The following is a 16,090-nucleotide window of genomic DNA, read 5'->3' as shown; positions in this document are numbered from 1 at the left end:
ATTCAGACATAGCAGCTCAACCAAAAGGATAATGTAAGAATCAGGAGAGAAAGAAAGAATCAGTCTATAAAATACTAACATGCTTCACTCCTTAATAGCAAGTCACATAAGGAAAATATGTAGACATTTCCTGTAAAATGTAAAGATTGCATAAACTCTTTCATCCCTAAAAACTTAGAAAACATTTATGATGGACGGATAAGGTGACTCACACCTCTAATCCTAGCACTCTGGGAGGCTGATGAGGTACGACTGCTTGAGCCCAGGAGTTGGAAGTTGCAGTGAGCAATGATGATGCCGTGATACTCAACCTGGGGTGACAGAATAAGACTGACTCAGGAAAAAAAGAAAAAGGTTCTCACACAGTTATTTCCTTGTATAAAAGGAGTTTGAGGTTATTAATGTTTCAGCCTGAACTTTTCTGTTTCTTTGCCTTTTCATGGCATTTTCCAGTGGGTACTTTGATAGTTTTTATACAGAAAAAGTAGACTATTGATAGATAACCAAAAAATATGTGTTAGCAAGAAAAGTATACAGAGAAAACCAAGATTATGTCGTAGGTGCCCAATCCATGTAAGTAAGAAAAGAAAGCTTGTCCTAGTACAATCAGTTCCCTGAAGAGAAATGTTTCTTATTAGGCTGTTTAGGCGTCTCCTTTGCTGCTTATGGTTTATTTTCTTTTCTCAAGTATTTCCTTTCTTAGCATTACCCTCTAACTCACTGGTTCTCAACCTTCTCAATGCCATGACCTTCTAATACAATTCCTGTGGGTCATGACCCACAGGTTGAGAACTGCTGCTTTAACTGATCATCCAAACTAGAAACCTGAGAATAATCATCCCTTTTCCCCTTTCCACTTCTACTGTGTTTCCCCGAAAATAAGACCTACCCCCAAAATAAGCCTAGCAGGATTTCTATGCATTTGTTAAATATAAGACCTACCCCGGTAATAAGACCTAGTGATAGGCATGGCTATGCAGTGTATCTGCATTTCTGTGCAGAGCAGTAAGGAAGACTGGGATATCTTTTATCTGCCACACCTCCTTTCTCCAAGCCATTTGCACATGCTCGGGTGTGCGTGTGGTAACCGAGGTTGTGGGCATCCTATTGCGCAGGTGGGAACGGCTAGGGGAAAGGAGTTCACGCATCCCTAGCGCCAGCCCCACCAACAAGGTTGGCTCCCCCTGTCAGGTTCCGGAAGAAGATGACTTAACTGTATTTGACTAAATGTAGATTGTTGTATTATACTTAATAAAAATAAGACGTCCCCTGAAAATAAGCCCCAGTGTGTCTTCTTGAGAAAAAATAAACATAAGACAGTGTCTTATTTTCAGGGAAACATGGGTAGTTGTTTATCACAACCTGTGTCATCAACCTGAGAATGATTCTTTGGTTTGTTCCCTCCTAACTTTCCCCGCAGTTCAGTATCCTGTCCTCTTAGGTGTGAGTTATTCTAAAAGCAGACAATGTGCCTGTCTTTCCCTGTCATCCAAATAGTGGGATCCTAATTTTAAAAACTGCTTTTCACATTATTACTGAACAGATTGTAAGAATTTCTAGTAACCTTTAGAATAATGTCTGAATTTATTAGCCTGGCAGTTAACTTTTTTTGGTAGATTTTTACTACTTTAGTTTTAATTTACATTTTAGTCTGTGTAACCCATTGTTTTGACTATGTCATGTTTTTTGTTTTACCCTCCGCCCTGAATGAATATTTTTACTCCTTTAACTGTCAAATTTCAGTTCAAATGTTAAAGTTTTCCTGCTTCTTTCATTTGGAATTACTTATTTCTCTGCTCTGTGCTTTTTATTCAGCTTTCTTCTGTGTTTGATTCTTTTAAAATAATTTATAGAAGATTACTATATTCCTCTTTTATTATAAAATATATTTGATTTTTAATTTTAGTTTTTTTATTAAATCATAGCTGTGTACATTAATCAGATTTTTAATTTTTAAATTATAAAACTGAAAGATGTAAGCAGCGGTGCCCAGAGATGAGACAGAGAGGGAGCGGAGAAGTTTAAGTCAGGTTTATTGAAGGGGACACTCACCTGCCTGGGCAGTGCTAAGATGAAATCTGTGCCCCCAGGGCAGTTAGAGACCCCTGTTATATGGAGTCATAGAGGGTGGGCAGAATTTATGGTTTGCCCACAAGGCTTTGGTGAGTTAGGGTCCCTTTGGTGCAAACTTGGGGGTATGTGGGGCTAACTAGATCCTTTGTCTCCTTTGTCTTGGGGAATGATCCTTTGTGCAGGGCTGCTAGGCCCCCCCAATTAAAACTATATGTTTATTACAGAATTAATCAAAACCAATAGGCTAACACGGCAGGTCACACCTGTAAATCTTAGCATTCTGGGAGGTCAAGGTAGATGGATCACTTGAATTTTAGGAGTTTGTCACCAGTCTGAGCAAGACCAAGACCCTGTCTCTACTAAAAGTAGAAAAAAGTTAGTTAGGCATCTTGGCAGGTGTAGTCTTAGCTACTTGGGAGGCTGAGGCAAGAGGATTGCTTGGGCCCAAGAGTCTGAGGTCACTGTGAGCTATGATGATGCCCTGGCCCTCTACCAAGGGCAGTAGAGTAAAACTCTGTCTCCTGATGTGGAGATGACTGCTGTTAATACCTTGGTTATGCTCTTCCAGGTTCTTTACAGTATACATGTATATTGGGTAATTTTGTTTGTACTAAAAAGGGGATTATATTGTGCCTGTGTTTTTGTAACTTAACATTTCTAAAATGAAAGGATACTCAATATTGTCCATATCAACAGATATAAATTAACATTTTAAAAAGTTTAACTCTTTAGTAAAAGTAGCAGACACAGTAAATCAAGGTGAAAAATTAAATATTTCTTCTAAAACTTTTGCACCTACCTTGTCATTCATCAGGATTTATCAGACCAAAATTCAGAACAAGACTAAATTTGTTCATTACAAACCTATGCTTTTATTTTTTAAGCATTTGGGCTAGTAGTACTGTTTTCTGTACTAAGGCAAGAAAAGGGGAGGAAAAAAATTATCATTATTTACAAAAGATGATTATGTATGTATGGCAAGAACACAGATAATTCTTTGGAATTAGATAATAGATACTTGGCTGGAAAAATTGATACCAAGAATTATGTTTCTAAATACTGTCAACAAATAAAAATTAAGTTTAAGAAATACCACAATAATAAAAATATATGAAGTATAAAATAGTGATCCTAATAAAAGATCTTCAGGTTTTATGGCAAACATTATGAAACTTTTTTTTTTTTTTTGAGACAGAGTCTCACTATGTCACCCTTGTTAGAGTGCTGTGGCATCACAGCTCACAGCAACCTCAAACTCTTGGGCTTAAGTGATTCTCTTGCCTTAGCCTCCTAGTAGCTGGGACTACAGAAGCCTGCCACAACACCTGGTTGTTTCTTTTCTTTGTTATTGTTGTTATTGTTGTTTAGCAGGCCCTGGCCAGGGTTGAAACCACCAGCTCCTGTGCCTGTGGCTGGCGCCCTAACCACTGAGCAATGGGCACTGACCCATTGTGAAACTTTTTAAAAGTGATATTGAAGGAAAATCTAAATAAATATTGTGATCATGCTAATTTAATATTGGAAATATATCACTTTTCCCATTATAGAATTATAAAAATGCAATCCCCGTAAAAATCCTGACAAGTTTTTTTTCTTTTTTTTTTATTAAATCATAAACACATAGATCATGTATACATTGATGCATTTATGTGCTGATTTCATATAGAATTAGGAATGCTTACATCACACTGGTTAATATATACCTCATCTTGTTACTCAATTACTGTGTTAAGACATTTACCTGACATGTACCCTTACATTATGCATCATAGGTGTGATCCCACCATTCACCCTCCCTCGATCTGACTTCCCCCCTCCGCTCCCATCCCCAGACAAGTTGTTTTTAGAGTTTGATGACTAGGAAATGTGCAAGGAACCAAGAATAGTCCAAGCACTCACAAAAAACAAGGTAAAGGCGGTTGTCCTTTCAATAAGATTTACAATACAATCGTAATAATTTAAGTACAATGGAGTGTTTGTAGGAAAAGATGTCCATATCAATGGGTCAGAATATACAGTCCAGAATTAGTCAGTTATATATGTGTTAGAAGACAGCAAGTTTTATAAATCACTTTAGTATTCTTTTTCTTAACCTGAGTGGTAGCTACCCACGTGTTCCCTTTAATAATTGTACATTTAGGCTTGGTGCCTGTGGCTCAGTGCCTAAGGTGACAGCTACATAGAGCTGAATTGGCAGGTTCGAATCTAGCCTGGACCTGCCAAACAGAAATGATGGCTGCAACCAAAAAAATAGCTGAGCATTGTGGCGGGTGCCTGTAGTCCCAGCTTGGGAGGTGGAGGGAGGAGCCCAGGAGTTGGAGGTTGCTGTGAGCTATGATGACACTGCACTCTACCCAGGTCAAGAGCATGAGGCTCTGTCTCAAACAATAAATAAATAAATAAACAAACAATAATTGCACATTTATTTTACCTATCCTCAAGAAATTTATAAAAAACAAAACTAAACAATACCAATAAAAATAATATCCCTCTATACCTGCTCCATAGAGTTAGTTGCAAATACTGTTAAGTTAATGTTTTTAGTTGTGCCCTCTTCCGTGATTTAACAAATTTATACAATTGACTCTACTCTAGAAGACAAGGAGTATAATGTACTTATATTATTTTGCCTTTTTCCTCTTCCTCATCTAATTTATGGATATATTTTAACTCTTCTAACAGTTGACTTTATGACTTAAATAATATATTTAAAGCCTCTGTTTATGCAATGAATTATTAGCATTAGAGATACTTATAGACGTTCCTCCATCAGAGGGTGAATTTTACATTTAATAATATATAATGGACGTTTTAAAATTTCTTTCTGGATTCCTTTTACAAAATTGTACACTCAATTTTTGCTTTTTTTTTTTTTTAACCCCATGCTATTTTTCTTCTGGATTTTTTTTGGGGAGGCATATTTACTCAGTAATTGTTTCTTCCCATAGGATACAGGATTGGGAAATACTATTTTTCCTTATTATTGAGTTAATATTTGAGTGGATATGAATTTCTAGCTTCAAAATCTTTTCATACTGCCAACATGGAACACATTACTCCATTATTGTTTAGCATCCTTTAATCTTTAAGAAGTCTGATATTAGTGTGATTCTTATTTCTTGTTAGGTAAGTCTATTATTTTTTACTTTAGGTGTATAAACATTTAGGATTTTCTCTTAATAAGAGACGATTTAATAAGTTGTGTCCAAGCACACCTTAGGGATTTAGGGTCTCAAGGATTAGGGTCTCAATTTCTAATCCCTAGTAAAGCTTCTTGGAGTTAGAAAAATCTGAAAATTTTATGGTTCATTTTTTTTTGAAACATACTTCAAAAGTTTTTTTCCCTATCATTTTTCTTTCACCCTTTATTAACTCTCTTTTCCCTTTCTGCATATCCTATTAAATAGATCTTGGACCATATGTTTTTTCAATTTTCTTTTATATTTTTTATCTTTTATGTTTTCTATCTAGTTTTTGGTATTTTTTTAATTTCAGTTTTTCTATTTTCTTCTTAGTTTTTACCCATGCTAGTTTTACTGTTCAGATCATCCATCCAACTAGTGATTACTAGTTTTTTTCAGTAACGGTTGTTCATGCATAGAAACTCTTAATTCTCTTGCTGCTTCTTTTCATATAACTACACAGGTTTCCCTGTGTTGTCTGTTTGTTAAAACTAGGCAGGAAGTTGGCAATAATGAGGAAGGTCCTTGAAAAGCTAAACTTGAGAGTTACTATTTGACTCAACAATTCTACTTCTGCATAGGCACCCAAGAGAAATAAAAATGTTGTGTGCACATAAAAACTTTTACCTGAATGTTGATAGCAAGATTATTCATAATAGACAAAAGAGGCCACCCAAGTGTCCATTGACAGAAGAATGGATAAGTGTAATATATGTATATAATGGAATATTATGTGGCCTTTTTGATGTACGGATACATGCTACAACGTGAATGAACCTGGAAAATATGGTAGGCGAAGGAATTCAGTAACCAAATATCAATTAGCTTATTTCTTTTTTCTTTTTTTGTTTTTTTGGCTTATATATTTTAAATAGGTGAATTTTATAGTATGTAAATTATAGCTTAATAACGCTGTTAGTTTCCCCCACTCCAAAAAACAAACAAAAACAAAAGGAAAAGACAGACAATAAAGAGGCAGGTAGCTAGGAATGTGTATAATTTCTCATAGAAGGAGGACTTTACTATGGCAGACCGGCACCCTTAAATTTTGTTCCTTTGGATATAAGGAGGGTGGTTGGGCAGTACCCTGGTTTTCCAAGTATAGTGTTAACAGTAATTTCCCGCACTGTTGTGTCTCCCATCAGCGTTTTGTCTAGTAGTAGTAGAACTGACATTTGCTTTTTGTTAAACTAGAATCTGCTATTTTTCAAAGTTGTGGCCTGCCTGTGGCACCTTTCTTCCTTACTTTGTAATGTTGTTACAATGTATAAAACATTTTACATTCAAATAAGACATTGAAGAGGAAGTGAACATATATGTTATCCATCCCTTAAATGTCAGGGCCTATAATTTCTATACCTCTTGAACTTATTCTAAGGGTAACATTAATAAGTGAAATTTTAGTTATGTAGAAAACTCTTTTGAGTTGTCTGGAATAGGAGAAGCACATACTGCTTTCTCTGTGTTTGTAGTTAACAAGTAATTCTGAGATGGGTTTCTGATTTTGATTTTGCCAATTTGCTATATAGGCCTTGCATTTGGCAATTTATTAATTTATATTTTTACCTTTCGTGTAGTCTAGTAGTTAATTATGGACAGTCTGTGTATTTTAAATTCTTATAATGATACATTTATGGGAAAAGTTTTTAAGTATGGAAATTTAGTATGTTTGTCATACAGTATTGTAAGTCATTTATTCAACACAATTAATTTTTAATATTCCACTAATTGTGTTTTATTGTTCATCGAATCAGAAAAACTTTCACTGTGACAGCTGACAGATGCTAACTTACATTTTTCTACTGTGATTTCTTTATAGGTTTGATGAACTTGTAAAAAAATTCAAAGTCGAATATCATGCTGGTGGCTCTACTCTGAATTCAGTTAAAGTGGCTCAGGTTGGTTAAATACTTTGAAAGTTAAGAGGATTCAAATCTAAACTTGTGACCATTCTGCATAATTGTTCGAATGTATATTTTGTTGCCTCTACGTAGTTTTATTTTCAGTTGGAATTTTAAAAGTCAGTGCTCACATAATAAGCAAAAATTATTTTAGTGTAATTGGTGTTCCTTTTGCTATCGGCAAGCTTAGACATCTTTTGATATGTTTATTCATTTACATTTTTCTTAATTACTTGTATCCTTTTGCTATTTTATAATTTTTCATATTTTATTTGTAGCAATTCTTCATATTTATGAATATTATTTTTTTATTTTGTAAGTTGAAAGTGTTCCTTGTTTCTTATTTGTATGTTAACTCTGTAATATCTTTTACCATGCCAACCCCGCCAAAGTTCTTCATATTACTGTCAAAGGTTTTTAGTGTAATTAAACTTTACGGCTTCTGCATTTCTCCTTAAAAAGGACATTTCTACCACAAGATACTATAAATTCTTCTGTATTATATACAGATACACAATAATATATATGGGTAAATATATGCGATACAATTGTATCTGTGTATGTATATAGTTGTATTATATATCTCTGGGGTAGATCTTTTATGTATGTATGAATTTATATATCGGTACCTATATCCATATTCCAATGGGAAATTTAGTAAACCCATTTTGACATAGTCTTTGAGTCACTAGTTTAACTTAATCATGATTAAAAGTGTGGGTGGCCGTTTAAATTTCCAACTTTGAAAGATGTGCAACAGCTTTTGTGTGCTTCTTGGTCCTGACCTCAGCAATTTGAAAGCTAGCTCAGAATTCCACTCATTAGCATAGGTCAGTTCTGATGAACTATGTAGGGTCATTTTTCTTTTCCATTGATTAATGCCTTCCCCCTTGAATTCAAAATGATTTTTTTTCTTTTGAAGTAACTCTTCGTTGATTTAGTCCTATAGTGTAATTATTCCACATACTTCCAAAGCTCAGACTTAATCATAGTGTTAAAATATTTTAGGTTGTAAAAATTCATTTAAAAAAAAATTGATCTTTAAGATGATCATTATTATGAAGTAGCCTGTGGGGAAGATCTTTGTGTTTGTCAATTATTTGTATTGTCTTTGTAAAGCATCCTGTTGGTCACTGTGTGAGCTCAGGCTACTAGTCTGCTCAGGCTGCCATAACCAGATTCCACAGACTGTATGACTAAAACAACAGAAATTAATTTTTTACAGTTTTGGAGTATAGAAGTCCAAGATCAAGGTGCTGTCAGGATTCTTTTCTCGTGAGCTCTCTTTCTGACTTATACATGGCTGCCATCTTATGCCAAGTTATGCTTTCTTATGTGGCAAATGTCAGCACGAAAATGTTCTCAAAACTTTTAGGTATTTTGATTTGTCATATCATGTTCTTGATTTTAATGAAACAATAGGCAACAAAAAACCCAAAATGTTGTTATTTTGTCCAAATACAATTCTAGATTTATGTACATAAATATTTGACATATTTGACAGATCATACAACTGTACTTTTTTTTTTTTCTTTGCAGTTTTTGGCCGGGGCTGGGTTTGAACCCGCCACCTCTGGTATATGCGGCGGGCACCCTACTCCTTTGAGCCATAGGCACCGCCCACAGCTGTACATTTTAACAAATTTTATTAAGTCTAAACTTCTTAATGAAATTGAAGAGATCTTATCTGCTTAAAGTCTTGCACACCTCATAAACAACACTATTAAAAAGCAATGTGGTTTGCTTACCTGTGATGATGATGCTTTCATAATGAACATTTTTGGTTGCTTCCCAGTTTTTAAAACAGTGTGGAACCACTTACTGCAATTTTTGACTTAAAAGAAATGGAAGGATGGCTTTCTTGGATATGTGCCTTTTAAAAGACGGCTGTCATTATTGCTGGACATAGAAAAAAATGCAGTAAAATATTATGGCAGTGTATTTTGCAATACATTGAGGATGAAAATGGAAAGAAAGACTAAAGTAAAACAAAAATTCATATGCCATTTCTCCAAAAATGTTTGATGACATTTGAAGATGCTATAAGGAGGCCAGAAACAACTCATACAAGGAACAAATGGCTCATTTTTTATGTAATAAGAATGCTTTAGAACTCAAGGAAAAAAGTCACCAAAAAGGGTCACCACGTCACACATAACTTTTTTTTGTTTCTTCACCCAAGCTGTAACTTACTGGGAATCCAATTTTGTTACCGCAAATTCAGATTACTTCTGTGCTTCAAAATCATTTCCACGAAAAGGAGAAGATTTACTTAGAATGATGCCCATTGTCCTTCAGAGTGTTTTAAAATGATGAACAAATTAGGACATACTAGCATGGGCGGCAATAGAAAAAAGAAGATGGGCATGTAGACACAGATAGGCCTATATAATGAATTTATAAATGAAAAGAACGTGATTGAGAAGCAGCTGGAATACCCAAACGTACATCCCTTTAGATGAAAGGTAGTAGAATGTTTTTATAGAAGTACAAACTATTTCTTATATATCTAAAAAAAATTCTGCTATTGCTCTTAGTAAAATCCTAAGTATTCTAATACATGCTTTTGTCGAGAGGACATTTACTTAATTCGATACCAGCAAATTGAACGGACACCGAAAATGTGGGCCTGATACATTGGAACTATAAGTCAAAGTAGATTTTCCACTACTACTTCCTGTGTTAAGTTTTACCGCATCTAATGACTCTAGTCAATTGGGAGTAGTATTAGTGGAAGGGAAACACAAAAGTAAAAATATTTTTATTTTTTCATAGGAGAAAAGAAGCATCTCATTGTTCTTTTTTAATTAAATTGAAATTATACTCTTCTTTTAAAAAGTATTATATTTGTATATCTTAAGAATATACGAATGGCTCGGCGCCTGTGGCTCAAGCAGCTAAGGCACCAGCCACATACAAGTGAGCTGGCAGGTTTGAATCCAGCGAGGGCCTGCCAAACAATGACAGCTGCAACCAAAAAAAAAAAAAAAATAGCCGGGCATTGTGGTGGGCGCCTGTAGTCCCAGCTACTTGGGAGGCGGAGGCAGGAGACTCGCTTGAGCCCAGGAGTTGCAGGTTGCTGTGAGCTGTGATGCCACAGCACTCTGCCCAGGGCGACAGCTTGAGGCTCTGACTCAAAAAAAAAAAAAGAATATATGAATGACCTATAAAATTTAATTAGTAAAGAGTTGAGAAAGGTTAAAATAAATTGCTTGAGAAAAGAAACATTATAAAGATTGTTATATTATCTCACGTGTATTATTTAGTAATTTATCCTGCTATTAATTACTATTACTTGCCACATTATCTAGTCCTATTATTTTGCTCAAATAAATTCTTTTTGTAGAGACAGGGTCTTACTATGTTGCCCAGGCTGATCTCAAACTCTTGCCCTCAAGCTATCCTCCTATAAAGTGCTGGAGTTATAACCATGAGCCACCATGCCTGACCTGTTACTTTTTATTGTTTTTTTTTCTTATTGTTTTATCTATTTGCCTTTTAAGTCATATAGGAATAAAAGATTAGCAATTACAAATAAAAAGTTTAGTAATACTGGCATTTATATTTACCTATGTAGTTACTTTTACCAGGTTTCTTTATTTCTTCATATAACTTCTGCTTAATACCTAGAGTCTTTTTATTTTAACCTGAAGGACTCCAGAGCATTTTTGTTTTTTTTGCAGATTTTGGCTGGGGCTGGGTTTGAACCCACCACCTCTGGCATATGGGGCTGGTGCCCTACCCCTTTGAGCCATAGACACCTCCCCATAGCATTTTTTCTTTCTTTTTTTTTTTTTTAGAGACAGAGTCTCACTTTGTCACCCTCAGTAGGGTGCTGTGGTGTCACAGCTCATAGCAACCTCTAACTCCTGGGCTTAGACGATTCTCTTGCCTCAGCCTCCTGAATAGCTGGTACTACAGGCGCCTGCCACAATGACCAGCTACATTTTTGTTGCAATTTGGCCAGGGCCAGGTTTGAACCCACCACCCTCAGTATATAGGGCTGTGCCCTACCCACTGAGCCACAGGCACTGCCTCTCCAGAGCATTTCTTATAAAGCAGGTCTGCTGTTAACAAACTTCCTTGGCTTTTGTTTATCTGAAAATGTCGTAATACCGCCTTCATTCTTAAAGGATACTTTTGTTGAATGTAATGTTTTTGTGGTTGATAGTGCTTTTCTTTTACTACATTAAATATGTCAATTCACTGCCTTCTGGCCTCCGTGGTTTCTGAGAAGAATCATGGATGAGGATTCCAACTTGTGACCAAGTTGTGCTTTTCTGTTACTGCCTTGAAATTCTTCCCATGTCTTTGTCTTTCTGAAATTTGAATATAAGGTGTCATGACTCTGTGTGTTTATCATGCCTGGAGTTCATTGAACTTGTTGAATGTGTAGATACGTGTCTTTTATCAAATTTGGAAAATATTTGACCTTTTTATCTTCAGTTTTTTTTCTGTTATTTTCTCTCTCTGTTCTCCCCCTGGCATTCCCAAAATGAATATACTGATGTGCTTGATAGTTGGTTTATTTATTTTTTTTTTTTTTTTGGGAGACAGAACCTCAAGCTGTCACACTGGGTAGAGTGCTGTGGCATCGCAGCTCACAGCAACCTCCAACGCTTGGGCTCAAGTGAGTCTCCTGCCTCAGCCTCCCAAGTAGCTGGGACTACAGGCGCCCGCCACAACGCCTGGCCATTTTTGGGTTGCAGCCATCATTGTTGTTTGGTGGGCCCGGGCTGGATTTGAACCCGCCACCTTAGGTGTATGTGGCTGGTGCCTTAGCCCCTTGAGCCACAGGCGCCGAGCCAGTTGGTTTATTTTTTAAGGGAATTTAGAGCCGCCTACTCCACCAATGTATTCCATAATTATTCACTATATATTCTTACTATTATTATATATGTATATTTGTATGTGTGTGTCTGGTATGGCTATTTCTAAAAAGTTTCTAAATCTTCCGAAAACATTTGTTACCCTGTGTCAAGGTCAGGGATCTATTTTTTCTATTCACATACTGGAGCTATTGAGTTTTTAACTTACACCTCCGCCCCTTGTTTATATTACCTTTTGGCAGCCCAATTTTTTATACTATTATATATCCTCTCCAATTGTTAGATCCTTACATTAGCCTATGAACTAGACAAGATATAATCTTTATTTTAATGATAATAATTCTAATTAAAAATAAGATTGAAAAATGCCTTGATGGATAACTAAGCAAAGCGGAATCAGAACTCCGGTGTTCTAACTGATAACTTAGGTTGCTGTCCTCACTAGAGGTTTTTTATTCATCCTTAGAGGATTCATGTATTCTATCTACTTCCTACTTGGAGATTGTCAGAGAGTCAAGTATTCATCATTTCAAATACAAGTCTTTCGTAAATGGACTCTACTTTAATGCTTTTTTAGGGACATTTTTCCTTGGGGCTTAGATACCTTTCTGTCCCTTGGAAATTTATGGTTTTGTCTGATTTATTGATTTTTCATAAGCCTGATGACCAGCTGCATGAGGCATTTCTGTTTGTGTGTGTATATATTTATTTTTATTATTTGGGATTCATTGGGTACAAAGAATTAGGTTATACTGATTGCATTTGTTAGGTAAAGTTCGTCTTATAGAGGCATTTCTATTTGGATTTTTTTCTTTTTCTTTTTTTATGGAGACAGGGATTTGCTCTGTCACCTGGGTAAACTGCAGTGGCATCATCATAACCCACTGCAACCTCAAACAGCTGAACTGTAGTGATCCTCCTGCCTCAGTCTCCTGAGTGGCCATGACACCTTGCTAATTTTTCCATTTTTTCTGAAGAAGGGGTCGTGCTCTTGCTCACGCTGGTCTCTAACTCCTGGCATCAAGCAATCTTCCTGCCTGGGCCTCCAGAAATTCTGGGATTATAGGGATGAGCCATTGTGCCTGGCCAGCTATTTCTATTTGTTTTAAATTATATAATTTTACTTGTTTTTAAGCTTCCTGTAATTTTATTTATCGTTTTTTCTTGTGTTTTATGTTTATTTTAAACATGCCATTTCAGACTGGATGTGGTGGCTCACGCCTGTAATCCTAGAACTCTGAGAGGCCAAGGTGGTGGATCACCTGAGCTCAGGATTTCGAGACCAGCCTGAGCAAGAATGAGACCCCGGCTGTACTAAGAATAGAAAAACTAATCACTTAGGAGGAGACTATGGCAAAAGGATCTCTGAAGTCTAAGAATTTGAGGTTGCTGTGAATTATGATGCCATGGCACTCTTCCCAGAGCAACAGAATGAGACTCTGTCTCAAAACAGACAATAAAAAAATTTACGAAATAGAAATGCCTTGTGCAGCTGGTCATCGGGCCATTTTCAGGCGAATTCTGGGCTTCTGATAAAAAACTTAAAGTACTTTCTTATCCTTTGTTAAATAAATTATGAACAAAGTATAGTAAAATTTGTCCTCTCATTTAGTTAAGAGATCTTTGGGTAAATAATACTTTTTCTTTATAATATTGGAAATTATTTCATGGAAACTATAAAATTTGAATATGTTCCTTGCCAAATAGACTTCTTTCTTCTGTTTTTCTTTAGGTAGTAGTTCTGATGGTATGATCCCAATTACAGATTTTCTTCTTTAATCATGTATATAAAACTATCAATAAGAGATTTGCATTCTTCTTCATATGAGCATTAAATACTTAGCATGGTTTATTCTTGACTTAGCAGATCCTTATTTCTATCTTACAATTCTGATCTGCTTTTCTGATCATTTACTTCCAGTTTTCCAATTTCTCATTTTTCTTCCCAGTTAGATAAGCCTCCATATTTTTATTTAACTTAAAGTAAAATTTTAACCGTGTTTTTGTTTTGCTTTTAATTAAATTTTGAGAGAATTGCCTAAATGCCTGTGTGTTTATTTTTTTTGTACATCTCAGGGGTATGCTTTTAATTGTTTTTTGATGTCTAACATCACGTAATAAATCAGTGTTCAGAATTGTAGTTTAAAGCTTTCCAAAGCCCCGTGTACAATAAATTTCTAAAAACACTGAACAAGAAATATGTTTCAGGAGTTATGTTTGAGTGAAACAGAAACATAAAACTTAAAAAACTGACTTTTTAAAAACTCTATAGCATTACTCATGGAGTCATAGTATTTAGAATTTTAATTGATTTAGGTCAAAAGCCTCTATGTTGCTTATCTATTTCTGGTTCATCTTTCGAAAAAAGTTAAAAAAAAAGTTAAAACCCACAGAGTGTGGGTTTTATACATTAATATTTCTCATTATATCTTGTGTGACCTATTTCACGTAGAAAAAGTAGTTAGAGGTTAAAAGGCTTTTATGAAACGTACCTCTGGGAATCTGTGTGCAGTCCAGACTACTTAGGTTTACAAAGAAGATATGACATTGAAGTGATCAAAGAGAATTCTCTGTTCTAATGCCTTACACCTGGAGCAGTTGTAGAAATGTCAATAGCACAACTGTATTTATATATATCTGAGCAGGACGTGGCAGATAGTGATGCAGCACAGAGTCTCATCAGTCCTTTCTGTCAGGGAAAAAGTGCCTGTTAATGCCAATTTTAAGTTTAATTAATAATTTTAAGTAACATTTGTCTCAGATAATAAAGTTGAAATTGTGATATCTTATTCTAGTTCTTAAAATTTAAATATGAATTAACACCTCTGTTCTTTAATGATCTTTTTTCTTGTCTAATTAGATTATGGGGTTTTAGCAGTTAAAATAAGATTTAAAAAAAAGCCCTGGTTTTTTTGTGCTAAGTGATAATTTTTGATGTATTTGTGACATTCTTCTATGATGATTTATATCAGAGTCTTTAAGGTGAAATCAATATTTCATCTCTTTCTTCCTTCTCCCTTTATTCCCTTCCTCTCTCTTCCTTTCTTCTTTTCAGGTTTTTTTTTTTTTGCTCTCCAGATTTTGTTTTATACTTTAATGAATTGTTTTACCACTATTAGTAAAAACATCTTAGTTCTGTCTCAGCAGTTAGGACTTTGCTCTGAGGTTGTCTTGTATAAATCTATACATCCATATCACAATTATTCACATTATAAAAGAAAGGCCATACCTCTGTACTCTTGGGCTTTAATGTCATGCAGTGACCTAGGATATGACATTAAACATGGTTACAATTTGAGATTATATCTTTCCTGCCTAAACTAAAGCAAATAAACTAAAGCAAAGAAAGCTTCAGTAAGAAATACTGCAAACAACAGGTCTAATTTCATCAAGGGGATAAAACACTTGCCGAGGTTCTATTCTGTTTGATTCTGTTTTGGAATTAGAATTCAGAGACTTTCTTTTGTCTTGTGGGTGATAATATTCATTTAATTGAACTGCAAATTAGACTTTTTCTGAAAAAAAATCTTACTTATTCATTGATTGGACAAGTATGATTTTGCCAATTAAATTATATGGTGATACTGTCAACTATCATTTGTATTTTGAAAGCAAAGAAAATGTTTACTTGTTTAGGTTTTGAATCTGGCATTCAAATTAATATGTACTTCCTTTTTCTTTAAACAACTATTGAAATATAATTCACATATTTAGTTCACTCATTTAAAATATGTAATCTATATAATCTAATGGCTTTTAGTATGCTCGCAAAGCTGTGTAGCCAGCTTTGAACCACAATTTTTGAACATTTTCATTATGAAATAAACCCCAAAACCATCAGTAGTCATTCCCCTTTTCTCTCTTACTCTCCTATCGTATCTACTTCCACCACCCCTATCTGTTCCTATATGTTTGCTTATTCTAGAAGTTTTTGAAAATCCTGTCCATCTGATTATGTATCCTTTGACTGACAAACATCTCTCCATTCTTTCATCACATTAACCACCCAAGCCTCAGGGAACCACCATTCTTTTTTGTTTGTTTGTTTGTTTGTTTTTTGAGACAGAGCCTCAAGCTATCCCCCTGGGTAGAGTGCTGTGGCATC

The 16,090-nt window shown here is 35.1% G+C and overlaps 1 protein-coding gene across 2 annotated transcripts in view; it reads left to right on the top strand.

Moving 5' to 3' along the window:
* Positions 1 to 16,090, top strand: part of ADK (adenosine kinase) — a 553,222-nt gene that overhangs the window by 172,584 nt on the left and 364,548 nt on the right. For both annotated transcript variants that reach the window (XM_003783535.3, XM_023509646.1), the window contains exon 4: positions 7,075 to 7,153. In XM_003783535.3, the coding sequence (XP_003783583.1) occupies positions 7,075 to 7,153 (79 nt within the window). The remainder of the gene's footprint in view (positions 1 to 7,074; positions 7,154 to 16,090) is intronic.

The sequence above is a fragment of the Otolemur garnettii genome, unplaced genomic scaffold, assembly GCF_000181295.1.
Source record: "Otolemur garnettii isolate 467f Iridium unplaced genomic scaffold, OtoGar3 scaffold00008, whole genome shotgun sequence".
Classification (NCBI taxonomy): domain Eukaryota; kingdom Metazoa; phylum Chordata; class Mammalia; order Primates; family Galagidae; genus Otolemur; species Otolemur garnettii.
The sequence above is the reverse complement of the archived record's forward strand: the minus strand, read 5'-3'. Positions and strand labels throughout refer to the sequence as shown.